General features: G+C 44.4%; 1 protein-coding gene across 2 annotated transcripts in view; it reads right to left on the bottom strand.

Annotated features, from left to right (window-relative positions):
• Window positions 1-16,845: 16,845 nt before the first annotated feature.
• GTF2H1 (general transcription factor IIH subunit 1) overlaps window positions 16,846-17,316 on the bottom strand; it is a 35,579-nt gene continuing 35,108 nt past the window's right edge. For both annotated transcript variants that reach the window (XM_084855076.1, XM_084855075.1), the window contains one exon: window positions 16,846-17,193. In XM_084855076.1, coding sequence (XP_084711202.1) covers window positions 17,107-17,193 — 87 coding nt within the window. In that variant the 3' untranslated portion in view covers window positions 16,846-17,106. The remainder of the gene's footprint in view (window positions 17,194-17,316) is intronic.

The raw sequence follows: 17,316 nt of genomic DNA, 5'->3' as shown, positions 1-17,316 counted from the left end.
AAGCCCACGCGTTAAATAAAGAAGAACTCTTTTTCCTTCACTCCGTGGTCTCTCTGACTCTGAGTTCTGCAACATAAATGGTGCCGTGACTCGGATTGTGGCAGGCGCTGAGACAGAGAGGTGGCAGTTGCCTGCTCTTAATCGCCGCACCGGGAGGGAGGGCTCAGCGCACGCCTCCCTTTCTTGGCGCCACCGACCTTTTTGTCGGGTGAATGGGAGAAAGCCTGTGCCGGGACCGCCCAAACGGCAGCGAGCAGCAAGAGAACCTTGGGAAGCGGAGGAAGGAACTTGAGCCCTGCCCATACTGCAGCTGCAATTGAGTTGAAACCCACATTGGAAGCCTTCAGGAGAAAGGCAAGTATATGGAATGAAAAGAGGGCCCCGCCTTTAGGAGAAAGGCCACTGGGCGGAAAAAAAGAGGGCCACACCTTATGAAGAAGGCCAGTGTTAAAGAGGGCCCCACCTTTACGAAAAAGGCCACTGGGCAGAAAAAAAGAGGGCCCCGCCTTATGAAGAAGGTCAGTGTTAGTATACGTATACAAAAGGTGACCCACCCGATTGGGGGTGGAGGGGGGACTTGATCACTCCCCGGAGCAGGCACTAATACTCAGCAAGGCGCTGAGGAAACTGCTTCGCTCTAGTAGAAAAGTGGGAAAGTGGGTGGCAGGGACATATGAATGAAGTGGTGAAATTGATGATTGTGTGAGTGGCAACTGCGGTTTCTGTTGCATACCGTTGACCGTCCGGGTGCCCAGGCCAGTAGCAAAGTGCGTGGTGTAAAAATTCCTCTTGTGCCGGGGTCAGTGAGACCCCTTACTCGCTGACCAATCCCCTTCCCTCTTTGTGTCCGTCTTCATCTTAAGTGGGGGGCTATGGGAGGTGGGGGAAGCAAGACTTGCACCCCCTTGAGATGTATGTTAAAAAAAAAAAAGGAAAAAGATTTTTTTAAAAAGAATTCAGAATAGAGAGGAAACAGCAAAAAGCTCAAGGTCGAGCTGAGAGAAAAAAAAGAACAAGATCTGAGGCTGTTAATTAGAGAAATGTTGCAGGACAGCCTGGCTTTTAACGAAGCGTGGGAGTGTGAGGCTGAAGAAGTAGCCGTTAGCCTAGTGCGCTGGGAGGGGGGGCAGGAGAATTGCCCACAACGTTCTGAGTTGTGCAACATCATCACCTCGCCTAATTGAGATGAAATCCCTAAGAAATAGAAACTGAAAATGAAGACCCAGAAGATGAAGGCGCAAAATAGAGAATAAAGGTGAAGAATCAGCCCCCAGGGCACAGGCTAGACCCCTCTTCGAGTAGAAAGTGTGCCATAAGACTGTCCCAAGGCAGAATAAAGCAGAAAGACCACGATGAAGATCTCTGTCGAGGTAGCCGTGTTCAGCTTTGAACTGTCCTAGAATTTCATAGAGCCTGTAGACCATCAGCTATATGATTTCTGAAGTGCGTAACCGTTAAGCTTTTGCCGTGGGATTCCCTGCTACGAAGAAATCTCACTAATTTAAGTGTCCAGTGTTAGACTGCCTGAGTGTGTGTGCTGAAGAGACCGAGAAACCAAACAGCATGTTCCTGGCCAAGCCAAAATCACGCTACTACCATGCATGCTCCTGGAAGCTGCAATAAACTGTGTAAGCTGGGAGACCCAACCTGATTAAGAAGAAAAGAAGATATTGGAGTAACTGTCTTAAAAAACAGTGAAATCTGTGTAGCTGGCTAGCTGACGCTGTCAGTAATGTTACAACTTTAAATTAAGGCTGTTTTCCTGTTTGAGACCCCAGCGAAGAAAGCTGACCCGAGTTATTTGTTGCCCGTGCCAAAGCAAAGATTTGGCTGCCCTGTACCTCATCATGTCCTGTTTTAAGCTTGGGATTTACAAATACAAACAAACTGTGAAGCTTGCCTTTGAAGTCCTGCAAATCACCCCACCGCCTCCCCGAAGAAGATTAATGGCTGCCTGAAAAATGCAAGTATAAGGCGATGCCCATCACCCCCCAGCGTCCTGAGTTTCGGCACTTTGCTTTTGTGTACCAAGTTGAAGGGGAAGAGAAGAAAAGAGGGTGTGTGTGTGTGTGTGTGTGTGTGTGTGTATGTGATATTGTAAATCCCTGGCTAGCTTGTCTAGTGATAGATAGCCCTGAGAGCCCCCCCCCCTTTTCACAGTGCTGTGAGGCTTTCCATAAACTTGAACTCTCATTGCTGTAGACTGTGTGTCTGTGTTGTAGTCAGCTCAGTGCACAACAAGCTAAGTTTGATCTATGACTTTTAGATTTCCTTCTGCTAGAACTCATGCAGCATAGAGTTGCAGATGCAAAAATGGTGACCTAGAACTCTTTGCGTGTGTGAATATGCCCATCCCTTGATTTTAATGAGCCCTGAGCATGCAGCCAGAAGAGCAGTATAATTGCTGGATCTGCTCCATCATGCCTTACCATGCAAAAAGTGTTTTCCATTCATTGTGTTAAATTGCAAAAAAAGTTTGTTGTGTATATTTTATGATTTCTTAGATATCATAAAATATATGTGATATTTGCAGATTAGTGTTAGTTGCAACTCCAAATGATACTGAGTGTGGTTCCCAATGGATGACAAGAGAAAAGACAAAGACAAGTAGAGAAAGACAGAGACAAGTAGAAAAGACAGAGAAATAGAGAAAGTAGCAGACAGATAGAGAAGGGGGGGGAGAAGAAAGAGGAGGCAAAAGGCAAAGAGAAAAAAACATTTGTAAAGAAGACACGTGGCCATAGTTGCCCCCAGGGTGAATTAAAAGCAGCTGATTATGCCTAGAGCTTATTACCTGGGGGTAAAGTAGCCACAATAATGTAATAGTTCTTTAAGATAAAAAAAATGTAACTAGAAGGAGAAGAAGAGCCTATCCCAAATGTGTGTCATTGGGACTAGTGTAAGGCAGAAAGGTTTAAGTAAGTGAGTTTAACTTGAAAAAGACACATGAAGAGACAAGGCTGGTGCATGGAGCAGAAAGTTTTATATAAAAAGTTTGAAACATGATCTGCAATACAGGCAGATCAGCAAGAAAAAGAAAGCAAAAAAGAGAGATTTCTCTTCCCATACTAATGAGTGAAAGTGTTATCAAGCACTTTGCCTGGGAAGCGAAGTTTGTTTACAGGAAGCTGTGCCTGAGAACCAAACACTTCTAGCCTATGCTAAAAATGCTTGCTAGTGTTGTGCTGCCTCATGGGTAACATGTATGGTATAAAACCCATTTAGCCCAATAGCTCGTGGTTCAGAGAAGCTCTCTGATCCAACCATTAGGTACGCCTGTGTGCTGTAAGTTACCCAATAAAGTCTCCTTGTAAGTAACCCCCCCCCCCCGCTGGAAGCCCAAAACACAAGCGGGGCTAGAGCGCCTCACCCAGTATCAAACCCTGCTGTTAGAAGCCATGAAGGCAGGTATGAAGAAGTCAGTTAATATGACCAAGGTGTCTAAAGTGCTGCAAGGTGCCACCGAGGACCCAGAGCGTACTTGGAGCGTCTTTTAGATGCCTATCGCCAGTATACCCCCCTCGACCCAGAGGCCCAAAAAGACGTGGACAAGAAAATAGAAGAAGACCCAGCAGAGGCAGAGGCACAGTGTGCCCAGTGTGGACAAGATGGACATTGGTGGCATGAATGCCCAAATAAAATAAATCAAATACACAAAGGAGAAAACCAAAAGAGCCAGAACGGGCGAGAAAAAAGACAGCTTGAGAGGGGCCGTGACACTGACTGTGAGAGGCCGTGACATTGACTTCATGATTGACACTAGAGCGGCATCAAGAGCAAGCAAACGTTAGCCTTAAACAAGAAGTCCAAACACTGGGCAAAGTTCTTCAAGCCCAGCATCGCTTTGTCTTAGAAAATAAGCCCCAATTCCCATCACAGAAGTTCATCCTTTCCAACCAAGAGATGAAGTTAAAAAGTAGAAAAATGACCCTTTGACTCCCAGATGGAGTGGGCCAAAAACTGTTATACTTTCCACCCCCGCAGCTATGAAAGTAGCTGGAGTTAAACCCTGGATACATTAGACACGAGTCAAGAGAGCGAGAGGGGGGGAATGGACTGTGAACAGAAATCCTGAAAATCCTTTAAAAATTATTCTGAAAAAGCAGTAAGAAGACTCAAGCTAGACCTTACTGTGGGCACACCAGGAGAATGTCCACCCTGCGTACGGTCAGACCTGCAACTGGGGAAAATTGAAAAAAGGGACTAGACCCTACTGCAGCTAGCCAGGTGAATAGCTGCCCAGCGTACGGTCAGATCCCAAAGAAGATCAAATATGCATGTTGTAGTGTTAGTGGTGCTGCATTATAGTTCCTTAATAAGGTGTGAAAAAGGGGGGTCCAGGTATTAAAGGCGATCCTTAAGTTTGGAATGATGTTGGTTTGTTCCATTACTTATGGGCCCCCAACGATGGGTGTGTGTGTATGCCACTGGCTGTCCTTCCTGAATGGTTAGTGCCCCACTTTTGTCAAACCCCTTGAATTACAGCTGAAAGTCTTGACTTCGCTCTCATCTGGGTGTGTTTCCTTTCAACTTCAATGTGGTGGTGTACAGAGGCCAACTGCCAAAACAGTTATCCTTGTTCCAATATTTCTGGCCCTGACTGTATGTGACCTGTGTGCCTGCTCAAGTCTGCTGCCCAGCTGCAAAAGGTTGATGGGCAATAGTTCTTACAATCCTTTATCTTTGTACCAGACTTGGACTGGAGAGCCCCTCAAGACAGAGGATAGTACTCTGGCAGCCCTTCTGATCGAGATCTGTCCTCTGTAGAAGAGGACACATGGCCCCCATCTAGCTCCATTTTGTTTGCTCTGACTGGGAGCAGCTCTGCAGGTCTTGGGCAGAGAGAGATATGAGCATTCTGAATGAGAAGCACCGTGGGGTGCAGGCCTCCTTTCTTTCTGTGGATCTGATGCAGTACACCAAATCTGCTATGTAAGGGTGTCTTTTCACCTTGATTTACACTCAGCTTGTTTATTTGTAAAGAAACCAAATATTACAAAATTGCCCTAAATCTCCAGGTTTCCATTGCCCAAAGGAAACCAAAGCCAGCTACGGCTGCCCATGAAAGTCTTCACTGCTTGGGGAAGCGGAGCTCACATAATGGTAGAGTGGACTTACACAGGGTGCATTAGTGGAAATGGCCTGAAAGCAGCAGCTATAAATGAACCTATACTTCTTCAGCCAGTACTGTGTGTGCTCATTTATATCAAAATATGGGAACACTTTTATGAGGCTCTTCTCCCCCCACCCCAGTTTTTGTTTAAAGAAGAGACACTACAATGTAACAAACAAACTTATAAGTTGGGTGTGGTTCAATCAATGCATGCATTATATTTAGAAGGTGTTTAGCAAAAACTAGGGATGTACGAAACACTTACCTGGTTTCGTCCAGGGACGTCCGCGGTGGGGGGGAGGTGCTCTGTCCTTCCCCCTGAAATCCTCAATGGGGGGGGAGGCGATCCGTCCCCCCCCCTGGAATCCTGCCTGGCTGGCTCCGCTCTGCGGCCAGGCCGCAGAGCCGCTGGCCAGGCCAACCCGCAGCGGGGCCTCCAGCCGCTGCCGGGCTGGTGCAGACGCAAATGGCGTCCTGAGTAGGGGACGCCATTTGCGTCTGCACCAGCCCGGCAGCAGCTGGAGCCACCACTGCCACCGCCGGAGCTGCAGCCAGGTAGGCTCCGTTTCGCGGGGTGGTGGGGCGGGTTGCTCCGTTCCGCCACAGATTCTGGGGGGCCGAATTCACTGGAATTCGGCCCCCCTGGGATCCGTGGCGGAATTCTCTAACATCCCTAGCAAAAACTCTGCATGTCCTGCATATGGAAGGATGCGTAAAGCTGAATTCAGACATTCACATTTAACTGTAGTAGGACAAATACAGACTCAAATGATATTGCATCAGAACTGTCCCTAATGTAAAATTTGGGAGGGCAGAATACAAAAGAAAGGGCAAGTCAGTCACGCTGAATAGCTTTTTATCAAGATAGAGCCCCCAGTCAGCATGTGAATAGTCTTCTTAAATTTTGCTGTTCTGTTTCCTACAAAATCTCTGGTCCCCAGAGATTAACACATCCCAGCACCATAGCCCAGAAGAGTGGCTGTGATAGTCTGCTCTAACAAGGTGGTGGGGAGAGACAAGGGATCTTGCTGGAGGGGGACAGTGTGTGTGTGTGTGTGTGTGTGTGTGTGTGTGCGCCTGCCTCATAATAGGACATTCTCCTCTTTTACTGCAATCTCAGGGAATGTATTTGATTTCCTAATGACATCAGTGGAGGCAAAGAAAACAGAAGGAGTCAGATGAGGTATATGTGTGGTGGCAAACAGCTGTTTCTACCAAAAAGAAAGATTCCATGTCAGGGCCAGGCAGACATGGGCCTAGACATTTTCTCAGGAAGCACCTTAGGTCCCCATTACAGCATACATACTACAGCACATTTCCACAGGCAGTACGTAATATGGAAAGAAACCCTTTGTTACCCTGGTGGGATGCTGGAGAAGAGATCGCTCTTGCCAGAGGTCTGAACTGATCACTTTCAGATCGCTTTTTGACATTAGGTGGAAGGGTGCAAGTTGCCCTACACTCATAGTAAAATGAGATTCTAGAATGGGCTACATCACTTGAGATTGCAAGTGGGGCACTTTTTTAAAAAAGTGCTCCCCAGAGTTAAAAAGCAGAAAACCAGCATTGGAAGCAAATCCAAAATACTAAAAACATTTTACTATATTATTTATTTCAACTTTTTAATACTACCTCTCATCCTTTTTAGGATTTCAGGGCAGTGTACCATCAAAAATACAATAAAAATAAACATAGTCCATAAAGTTAACTTAAAATTAAAAGGAAAGGGTTGCAATGGTGGGGCTAAGTGGGCTTCAAGGAAGGATGGTCCATAGGTGGGGTACCACCACTGCAAAAGCCCTCTCTTTTATTGTTGAATACCATACCTCTGCTCAAGGAGGAACCTGAAGAAGGGTTTCAGCAAAAGATCTCAAGTCATGGGCAAGTTGCTATGGGAAGAGGCACTACTTCAGGTATTGGGTCTCAAGCTGTTTCAGGCTTTACCTTGAATTGAACCTGGAAGCAAACAGGCAGCCAGTGGAGTTCTTTCAAATTCATGTTATACACATAAACCTGGCCATACCAGTCAACGTTCTGCTGAAGCATCCAAGCCATTGTCAACGGCAGCCTCACATATGAGGCATTGCACTGATCCAACATCACAGGCCTACTTATATATCATAGTTATGCTGGCCCACTTTAAGGGTTCTCAACATTAAAACATTTTGAGTTGCAAGTAGACATCAGTTTAATTTAAAAAGTGATAATGCAACGGTCTTCTTCCTGGTCTGTCCTGTCCTGACCAAGGAGCTTTTTGTTCCAAAACATGTTGGGTTCATTAATTAGCAAAAAATCCATTGACACCCTTGAGAATACGTTCTCCTATGCTTTCTGTCCTCTTCCGTTGCTCCTCTTTGGGGGTTGGACTCGATGGCCTTGTAGGCCCCTTCCAACCCTACTATTCTATGATTCTTCTGTTTTGTTTTGTTTTGTTTTCTGCACCAGTGAGCATATTGTTTTAAAGAATTATGCTGTATTCTCAGGTGCTGTTCAAAAGTCTCAGCACATGTGCAACAACAGTAAAGAAAACCATCTCTTTGACAGTGTATGCTGGCGTGACTCCTGTTGGCTAATGGTTTCATTTCTCTCTGCTTTTTTTTAATTTCAAAAAGCATCACCTCCTTGGAACAAATGAATTTGTTTCCATGATAGGAGGAGATTCTGCTTTCCTATTTAGGGTTGTGGGACAGATGACTTTACAGCAGCACAACAGAAAGGCACAGGCTGTTGCAATATTTCATAACTATGTGGAGATAGCATTTGGATACATGAATCTGTGCAAAGCACCAGTGCTTTGCCCAACATGAGTAGCACATTTTGAAAGATGCCTACAAATATTCAATTCAGAAAGAGAGAAGCCAGAGTAGAAATGTAAGAGGTATTGGCCACCACCAAGATAAAATGCTCCATCTCCTCTGGATCTTAAGAGATGCTGGGTTCACAGAGGTAAAGGCACTCCCTAAAGTATGCCAGGTCCGGCTACATATAATTTTATATGTCAAAGCCACCATCATCTGAACTTGGAAGCCAATTCAATTGCCACAGCATTGGTTGACTATACTCTTTCTTCTCTACCCCAACAAGTGGCAGGCAGTAGCATTGTGTAGCAGCTGAATCTTCCAAACAGTATTCAAGGGCTGCCTGTGTAGAACACATTGCAATAGTCCCTCTGAGTCAATATCGAGGCATAGATGGTCACCAGACCACCACAATCCAGAAAAGATCTATGAATCAGATGACGTTTTGTATACTCCTTGCCAGTGCCATCACCTGACCCTTCAACAGAAGCAGCGCTCAGGAACACCCCCAGGTGCTGCACATGCTTCACTAAGAAATCCATCTCCCCTAGTTTAAGGAAAACAACTGAAACCCATGCTGTTCAGTCACAGCGCATTTGCTCTCATCTATGCAACCATAGCTGCCAGCCACTGAGGACAAAGGCTATAGCTCCTGTATCAAATACAAAAAAGCAAACACCCACTTTCAGAGTTGGGCATCAGCAGCATATTGATCAGAAACCAGACTCCAAGCCTCTGGCTGGATAGTCCCAGTGGATTCATGCAAGTAGACAAATCTAGAGAACACAGACTAATGGATATTAGCTGACAGCTAAAAAGAAACTTCATGTTCAGAGGCAGTATACCTCAAAGTACCAAGAGCTAAGATCAAAACAGGAGAGGACCCTTAATATTATGCCCTACTCATTTCTCTTTTATATTTTTAAAAATATACATATATGAATTCATATATATCCATAGCAATGAATACATATCAAATCCATATATACTGTATATATGAAAATACAGCTTTCTAGCAATTATACATAGGCTTCAACAAAAGCAGACCAGATATCCAAATAAGTATCCATTTGAAGGTGGTGTCTCTATGCCAATTCAAAAATTGAAAGCATTGTAAGGTCCTCAATCCTTTTTATTTATTTACTCATTCATTCCATTCCATTCCATTCCAATACCGCCCAATAGCAAAAGCTGTCTGGGCAGTTCACAAAAATTAAAACCAACAAGCACACAGTAAAACAATATAAAATATAAAAACATTAAAACCACAATATAACAATACAACCAGAATAAAACCAGCGTAAAACCTAGCAGCAATGCAAAGATTTAAAATACGGATTTAAAACACCAAAGCTAAAAGTCTAGAAAGCTAAAATGCCTGGGAAAATAAAAAGGTCTTCACCTGGCGCCAGAAGAAATACACTGTAGGTGCCAGGCGAACCTCACTAGGGAGTTCATTCCACAGCCAGGGTGCCACAGCAGAAAAGGCCCTCCTCCTAGCAGCCACTCGCCTCAATTCCTTTGGCAGGGGCTCACGGAGAAGGGCCACTGAGGATGATCTTATGGTCTGGGCAGGCACATATAGGAGGATGCAATCCTTCAGATAACCTGGCTCCAAGCCGTTTAGGGCTTTGAATGTTAATACTAGCACTTTGAATTGGGCCCGGAAATGGACTGGCAGCCAGTGTAGCTGGAAAAGTAGTGACGTAATATGAACTCGTTGGCCAGTCACTGTTAACAATCTTGCTGCCCTATTTTGGGCCAGCTGAAGTTTCCAGACCATTTTCAAAGGCAGTCCCATGTATAACACATTGCAGTAATCCAGACAAGAAGTTATCAGAGCATGGATAACTGTAGCTAGGCTATCTCTGTCCAGATAAGGGCATAGTTGATATACCAGCCTAAGCAAATAAACAGTGCTCCATGCCACTGAGTTCATCTGTGCCTCAAGTGACAGTTCTGGGTCCAAGAGCACCCCCAAACTACGAACCTGATCCTTTAGGGGGAGTGCAACCCCTTCCAAAACAGGTTGAATATCACCTAGCTGGGCAGACGAGCCACCCACTAACAGTACCTCCATCTTGTCTGGATTGAGTTTCAGTTTATTGGCCCTCATCCAGGCCATTACCGTGCCCAGGCACTGATTCAGAACAGCCACTGCCTCACCTGGTTTTGATGAGAAAGAGAGGTAGAGCTGGGTGTCATCTGCATATTGATGGCACCTCAGCCCACACCTCTGGATTACCTCCCCCAATGGTTTCAGGTAGATGTTAAACAGCATAGGGGATAAAATAGAGCCCTGTGGAACCCCATGGCATAATTGCCATGGCACAGAATAATCCCCCACCACCGCCTTCTGGAATTGGCCATCCAAGTAAGAGTGGAACCACTGCAGTGCAGTGCTTCCGACTCCCAACCCAGACATCCTATCCAGAAGGATTCCATGGTTGATGGTATCAAAAGCCGCTGAGAGGTCCAGGAGAATCAACAGGGTCGCACTCCCCCTGTACCTCTCCTGCCAAAGGTCATCCCACAGGGTGACCAAGGTAGTTTCCATTCCAAAACCAGGCCTGAAGCCAGATTGAAATGGATCTAGATAATCTGTTTCATTCAAGAGTGTCTGAAGCTGTCCTGCAACCACCCGCTCAAGCATCTTGCCCAGGAAGGGGATGTTGGCCACTGGCCTATAACTGTTAACATCCTCCAGGTCCAGGCTAGGCTTTTTCAGGAGTGGTCTGATTACTGCCTCTTTTAAAGAGGTCAGCACCACTCCCTCTCTCAAGGAGGAATTTACAACCTCCTGGACCCAGCCCCTTCTTGTTTGATGTAATAAGCCATGAAGGGCAAGGGTCAAGCACACAAGTGGTCCATTAGACTTGGCCAAGCACCTTGTCTGCATCCTCAGGCCTCAATAACTGAAATTCATCCAATAAAACTGGACCGGATGGTGCTCTGAATGCCTCTACCAATGGAACTGCGTTGATTGTGGTATCCAAGTCATGACGAATCTGAGCGACTTTATCTTCACAGTGCTGTGTGAACTTGTCACAGCGTGCAACCGAGGGTTCCAAAGTCTCTCTCCCTGGCCCAGAATGTAACAGGCCACAAACCACTCAGAAAAGCTGCGCTGGATGACACTGAGAAGATGCAATGCTGGTGGAAAAGAACTGTCTTTGCCACCCTCACCTCCTATTATGCAGCAGGCCTCACTGTCACAGAGTAGGCTCGATAATGAGCTCTAACCTGTGTTTGGTCAGACTCAGCAGGAGTTTTCCTCCACCTGTGTTCTAGCTGTCTCCCCTCTTGCTTCATTGCCCTCAGCTTGGGTGTATACCAAGGAGCTGGCTGGTCTCTGCTCAAGAGAGGGCGCTTGGGCACGACTGTGTCAACCGCCTGGGGCATCTCTGCATTCCACAGAGTGACCTGGGCTTCGATAGGAGCACCAGCCATACCAGCAGGAAAATCCCCCAGAGCCCTCTGGAATCCATCAGAATCCATTAGCCTTTGGGGTGGACCATTTTAATAGGTCCCCCACCCTTGCAGAGGGGAAAGGCTGCCAAGAGTCTAAACCTCAGCAGGAAGTGATCTGACCATGGCAAAGGGACAGATATTAACTCCTCCACTTTCAGAACACCATCCTCCTGCCCAGTCAAGAAAACCAGATCAAGTGTGTGTCCTTTTACATGTGTTGGGCCAACGACATGTTGGGACAGCCCCATGGTTGTCATGGCGCCCATGAAGTCCTTAGCCGCCCTGGATACAGCTGCCTCGGCATGGAAGTTGAGATCCCCCAGGACCATCATCCTAGGGGTCCTCAACACCAAGTGAGACCACTTCCGTCAGCCCAGGCAGGGAGTCTGATGGGTAGTGGGGTGGGCGGAATCCCTAATCTGTCCCAGGTACCCAACGCAAGATACAAACACTCAAGATCTGCACTTGAATGAGCAGGAAGCCTAAAAAGAGGGATTGAATTCCTATAGACCACGGCAACCCCCCATCCCTGACCCTCGAGTCAGTGTTGGTGCTGCACAGAGTACCCAGGAGAGCACAGCTGGGAGAGAGTAACCCCTCCCAGGTCTCAGTAATACCTACCAGGTCAGCCCCCTCATCCACAATCAAATCATGGAGGAAAAAAAAATTTTGGACCGACCTGGCATTCAGCAGCAGCACCAGACCTGAGGGCAAGCTGGTAAGGCTGCCAGGAACCATCAGGTTGAGGGAAGAACCAGAAGAGGGGATAACCATAGAGTGTCTAGCCCCTCTTCTCCTCAGCTGGCCTGCTGCATCATAGGAGGTGAGTGTTTATCTTTCCAGTGTTGTAACATCAGACTTTTAGCTGTCAAAAGGGTGTGGAGAATCCATTTATGCTGACCATTTGTTAATTTCTATGAAGCAGGTAAATAAAAATGTGTACATCAGCAAATATTAAAACTGTTCCAGTACAGAACTGATCTATGTAATAACCTCCTCCCCCAAAGAAGCAACTACTTGATATTGCCAAAACTTTTCTGAAATGGAATTTGGCCCTTGGGATGAGAAAGGTTCTATGCCCCTGCACTTTGACAACTAGTCTCAAACCAGATTGGCAACTATATTGGAAAGATGTGTCACCTATGAAATGCCTGGAGTTGCAACAGGACCAGATACACAATAGTTTTCCCAGTGAAAGGGAGAGTTGAGTCCAGGTGGTAATGATCAGGGTTGGCTCCTTCAGGTGCATGGCATTTTTAGATCAGATGCTAAAAAAAAAGTTTCCTCATGAGATGGTACTGTGACCATTGCAGTACCTGGGACAAAAGACCACTGAAAGCTACTATGGTCCTCCTGTGGATGAGGGACACAGCTCACAGACATAGCAATTAAACCAATGAAACAAGTGCTAACTCCATCCGCCAGTTTAACCACTGCCATCAAAAGGCAGTCTGCATGTCTCTCCCCCTGCCCCCATCTTAATTATACTTCCTAAAAATGTGTCTTTCACAAGACTTCCAGAAGGGAGAGTCTCTACATACACCATGACTTACCTACCTACATACCTGCATGACTTACACAAATTGGCCAAGAGTGCCTCAAAATTAATACAAATAAAGAGAACTGCATATTGCACTTAACACAGGGCTAGGGTAACTAGTGGGGTCTTGGATATGTTGGGTCCAGTGTTATAGCTAGGTGATTTAGACCCATAATGATCTTATGAGGCCCCGTGTAGATAGCGGTAGGCATCACTTCAGTTGTGAAGCACACATTTTTCTCCAGCCACATAAATTCCATGATTTACAGCCACTTATACCTTCCCAATATGTTTTTGAACATTGATTGCCAATCCTGATAAAACAAACAGAAAACTCTGAGCATGTACAGTATTGCATTTTTAAACTCACTTAAAATATAGCACTAGTACGGCTACAGCAATAAAAATGGTATTTACATCTGCTGCCCTGATGCGAAACACCTTGGGCAGTATCCCATTGCACCCTTGCATCAGTAGGAATAAATGCTTGCGCAATGGGAATTTTGCAGCTCTGCAGGCAAACTGAAATGAGCAGAAGTTCTGCTGGCTTGTACTGATCCAGAAATGAGCTTCTCCACTCCTTACCGGGGTTATTTTTAGAACAGCAAAATCCCTGTTGGTCGCTTCCACTGGCGCGAAAGGAACAGTGGGAACACAGCTGCAGCATATACTGCCCACTGCCTTGGAAATAAGCACCATTTTGTTACAGAAAAGGATAATTTAGTTTTCAAGTAAAACTAATAAAATGAGCACCTGTAGCCATGTGCATGCCCAGACCAACGGCCCCAACCACAGAACATTTTCAGAAAGGGTGCTGGTGAGTAGCTTCAGCCCCAGCATGCATACACACTGCCCCGGTGTGAAGACTGGGCCTGCTTGCTGCTGTCCCATCTGTCACTTTTTGGGTAGTCATTTGGAGGGCCCATGGGCTACAGAGCCACGGGCTTTGACCCCGAAGTCTGGCCCTAGCTGCAGCACTGGTTGGGACAATCATTTATGCTTCCATAGGCCAAAATTATAAGGTCTCAACAACTTCTGCCTGTCCCAGGTCAATTTCTGCAGCAACTGAAGCTTCAGAACATTGAATCAACCAGTAAATTCAAATCTGATCAAAAGGGATGCAGCCTTTGCAGGAAACGGAGGTGGTAAAAGGTAGATACTGGTGGAACCTAGGCTTCCAGGCACAGCCCCAGATTAATGAGAAGCCCATGAACCTGCAGGACAAAGGGAGGTGACACCCACTCCTCCTCAGGTAACAAGTCCTGCAGACCATAATGATTTCAGTGATATGGTTTCAGCTTCCCCCACACTGGATAAGCACCAGCAGGATAGCTTTAAAGTGCCTCAGAATGTACTTTTCTCATTTTAAATATCTGAAATGCTGCCATAACTATAAAGATGGTTAAAGATTTCCCCCCTGCCACAAGTATTTAATTAGCTCCTATGACTACCAATATACAGGTATTTATAGGTTTTTGCCTGAAGCAGTAACTAGAACTCTGAAAACTACAAGAAATATACTTGCATATACAACAGAAAGCTTTAGCATATTTGCACATTAATATTTGAATTATTATGGATTAGTGTATCAGAAACAAAGGGACTTCTGAAAAAATAAACAGATGTACAAACACCATCAATTTCCTGGTTCTTGACCTTGGGTGTTGGCTCTGAGTTAGAGAAAAGTCACAAAGTAGACACCCTATAGAATCAGAAAAGACTTGACTACAGAATTCAGGTTTTATTCTACAGCTTTTGATCAACGCCAGTGATACAAGCTATGAGTTTCCATTAAATACAAGTTCATCTTCAGATTCCAATGACTGTATGGGTTAATGAAAGACAATTCACAGTTAATGGTTAAGTCACTTATCAGTTTTGGACCATGCTTAAGTACTACTGGGTTCAGTGGAGGTGGGATGGCAAAGATAGGGAAGTGCAATCTAAAGAAGTGTGCATGATAATCACTATTGCCATCTTCTGGTAGGAGAGTCTCGGTTCTTGTTTGTCAAATAATTAAAAAATAACATCCAAAGTGCTTAGCTCTGTTTGGGAATATTTCTGCATCTACAGTTGTTCTTCAAAGCCTACTACATCTATGAAAATGTAAAATACCGGGAAGAAAACAAAGTATTTTGCCAAATGACCACCCAATTACCTGCCTGAATAACAGTTTTGATTAAACCCACCTTTAGAATTCACATCAGCTAATTATTGCTCAAATGTCAGTGCAAATGTATACTTTTGTGTGCCTCCACAGCTATGGGATCAACTAGAATGTGTCAACGCAGCCCTCAAGCCTGACCAAAGCATTTCTCAAACTGAGAATGCGTTGAATGAGTTTTAGTTTGCAGTCAAATACATGCTTTGTTGCAGAGGCTCAAAGATATATATGGGTTAAATCTATCACTGGTACAATGCCAACAAAGCCATCAGAATTCATTACACGTATTTGAGTAGCTTACCCCAAAATACAAGTAATCGCATGCTACCAGAGCCACATTTCAGCAAAATGGAATTCCAACAGCAGCATCAGTTTTATTATTCATGATTAATTCCAGCTCTTCACAAATCACTTCAATCTTCTGGGTCCAATAGCAGAAAAACATTTTTTCCTGTTTTGTAGCAGAATCATGTTGTAGCAGATAGCAACATGCAGCCTTTCTGAAAAGGCAAGCAGCATCAAGTTTAAAAATAATGCCTTAAATCTACTCCATAGTATTTCAGTATAGATACAGTGTTCTGCTTAAAAGTTCTGGTTGTTGCAAAATATCAAATCACTGAAACACACTGTGCGAGCAGGTACATACATACACACTCTCACACAAGGAGAAACTCTTCTGGTTCAAACTGGCAAGTGCTAGAGTGCATCAGCACTCAAGATGGGTTGCAATTCCCCATGCCAATACACTTTAAATCAGTAATACAATTCCAGTTCTCCTAATAATCCTTTCTGGGCGTGAACTCTTCTGAATAAAATATGAGGGAGTTGCTACATTTCAAATGAATTCCAACAACTGCCACTAAAAGCAATGGTTTATAGGGTAACAAACCTCTGGTTTATGAAATTTCAGTACATATCACACGTAATCTAAGCCATGTGCTTGGTCCTAGAATTGACTGTTAATGAGGAAGACATTAAGACAACAGAATATAAGGAGTCCGACTCCATGGACTATATAAAGCACGTCTTCTTTGTTTTAATAAGTCAAGTATTTAATACATGGCAGGTACATCTTAGGTAAGAGTGAATTGCCTCCTGTTTGGGCCAGAATGTGGTACAGACTCCAAATATACCTAAAGATATTGTATATTCACTCTTCAATGATTATCTAGTCGCCAAATGTAGCGCTAACAGTCACCAGGAGAGAACTGAGAAAAGCACATTTAGGATTGTTTTTTCTTAAAGGTATAAAAAGTTATTACTTCTGTAAGTTTCTTAAACTTACTTTAAAAATTAATTTCTCACCTCCAAACAAATGTCATACTTTAAAAAATTGCAAGTCGCACACACTCACACTCAAAGGAAAACATGCAAACAATGGCTACTAAATATCCTGCATAAAATTTTGCGCGCTCTCTGCCAAGTGTGTCTCCTTTGAACACCAAACTTTTCTCAGTGCGTTGGCTGTTGATTTGGAGGGTAACCTGGCAAAAGCATGTCTTCTAGCCTCTAAACGTTTTAGGAATTTGAGGCAAAACAGTATGTTATATTTAAAATGTTAAACCTGTTTCTAGAAGTACAAACAGAATTCAATAAAATGCCAGGATACAGTGAAGAAAGAAATGTTAAGTTCTACCCTGTGCGATACACTTTAAAAAACTAGACAAACAATCTTGGATTTTATTAATACACCCTTTTTAAAGTTTTTATTTCTGAAAGCAGCTCTTTATGAAAATCAAAAGCAGTTCCTGAGTAACTGCAGTAAACAGTGTCTTTTTATATATAGATTTTTTTTTTTTGCCACTTAGCTCTTCTGGTTTGGTTCCTTTTAACACCCTGGTTTTCAAGTTTGACCTCTGTTCCTTTCCAAAAAGTGTTCAAGTTCAGTTAGCATCCTTTTCAAGGAGCCACATGATGCTGACATTCTTTGCAATGTCTGTAAGATCTACACATTGGATAGTTGTGTTCCTACAGCTATTGCAAATTCTTCCCACTCAGAAATTTTGTCAATACTGGGTCTTCACGTTTTCTTCAGCATACGTCGGGACTGCCATGTGTGGAATTTATTGTAGGCTGTTTGTAGCATCTCTTCTATATGACTTATCAGCTGAAAGAGATATGCCTGTTACAACTAGCAAGAAAAAATCAATTACAAAATAGTAGTAAATACAGGCAATATGTAGCTAGCAAGTTAGAAGAGAATTTTAAAGAACTTGCACAAAACAGGAAC

The sequence above is a fragment of the Heloderma suspectum genome, chromosome 1, assembly GCF_057233095.1.
Source record: "Heloderma suspectum isolate Gila_16-S chromosome 1, 16-S_ref, whole genome shotgun sequence".
Classification (NCBI taxonomy): domain Eukaryota; kingdom Metazoa; phylum Chordata; class Lepidosauria; order Squamata; family Helodermatidae; genus Heloderma; species Heloderma suspectum.
Note: the sequence above shows the minus strand (reverse complement) of the source record. Positions and strands in the feature narration are given on the sequence as shown.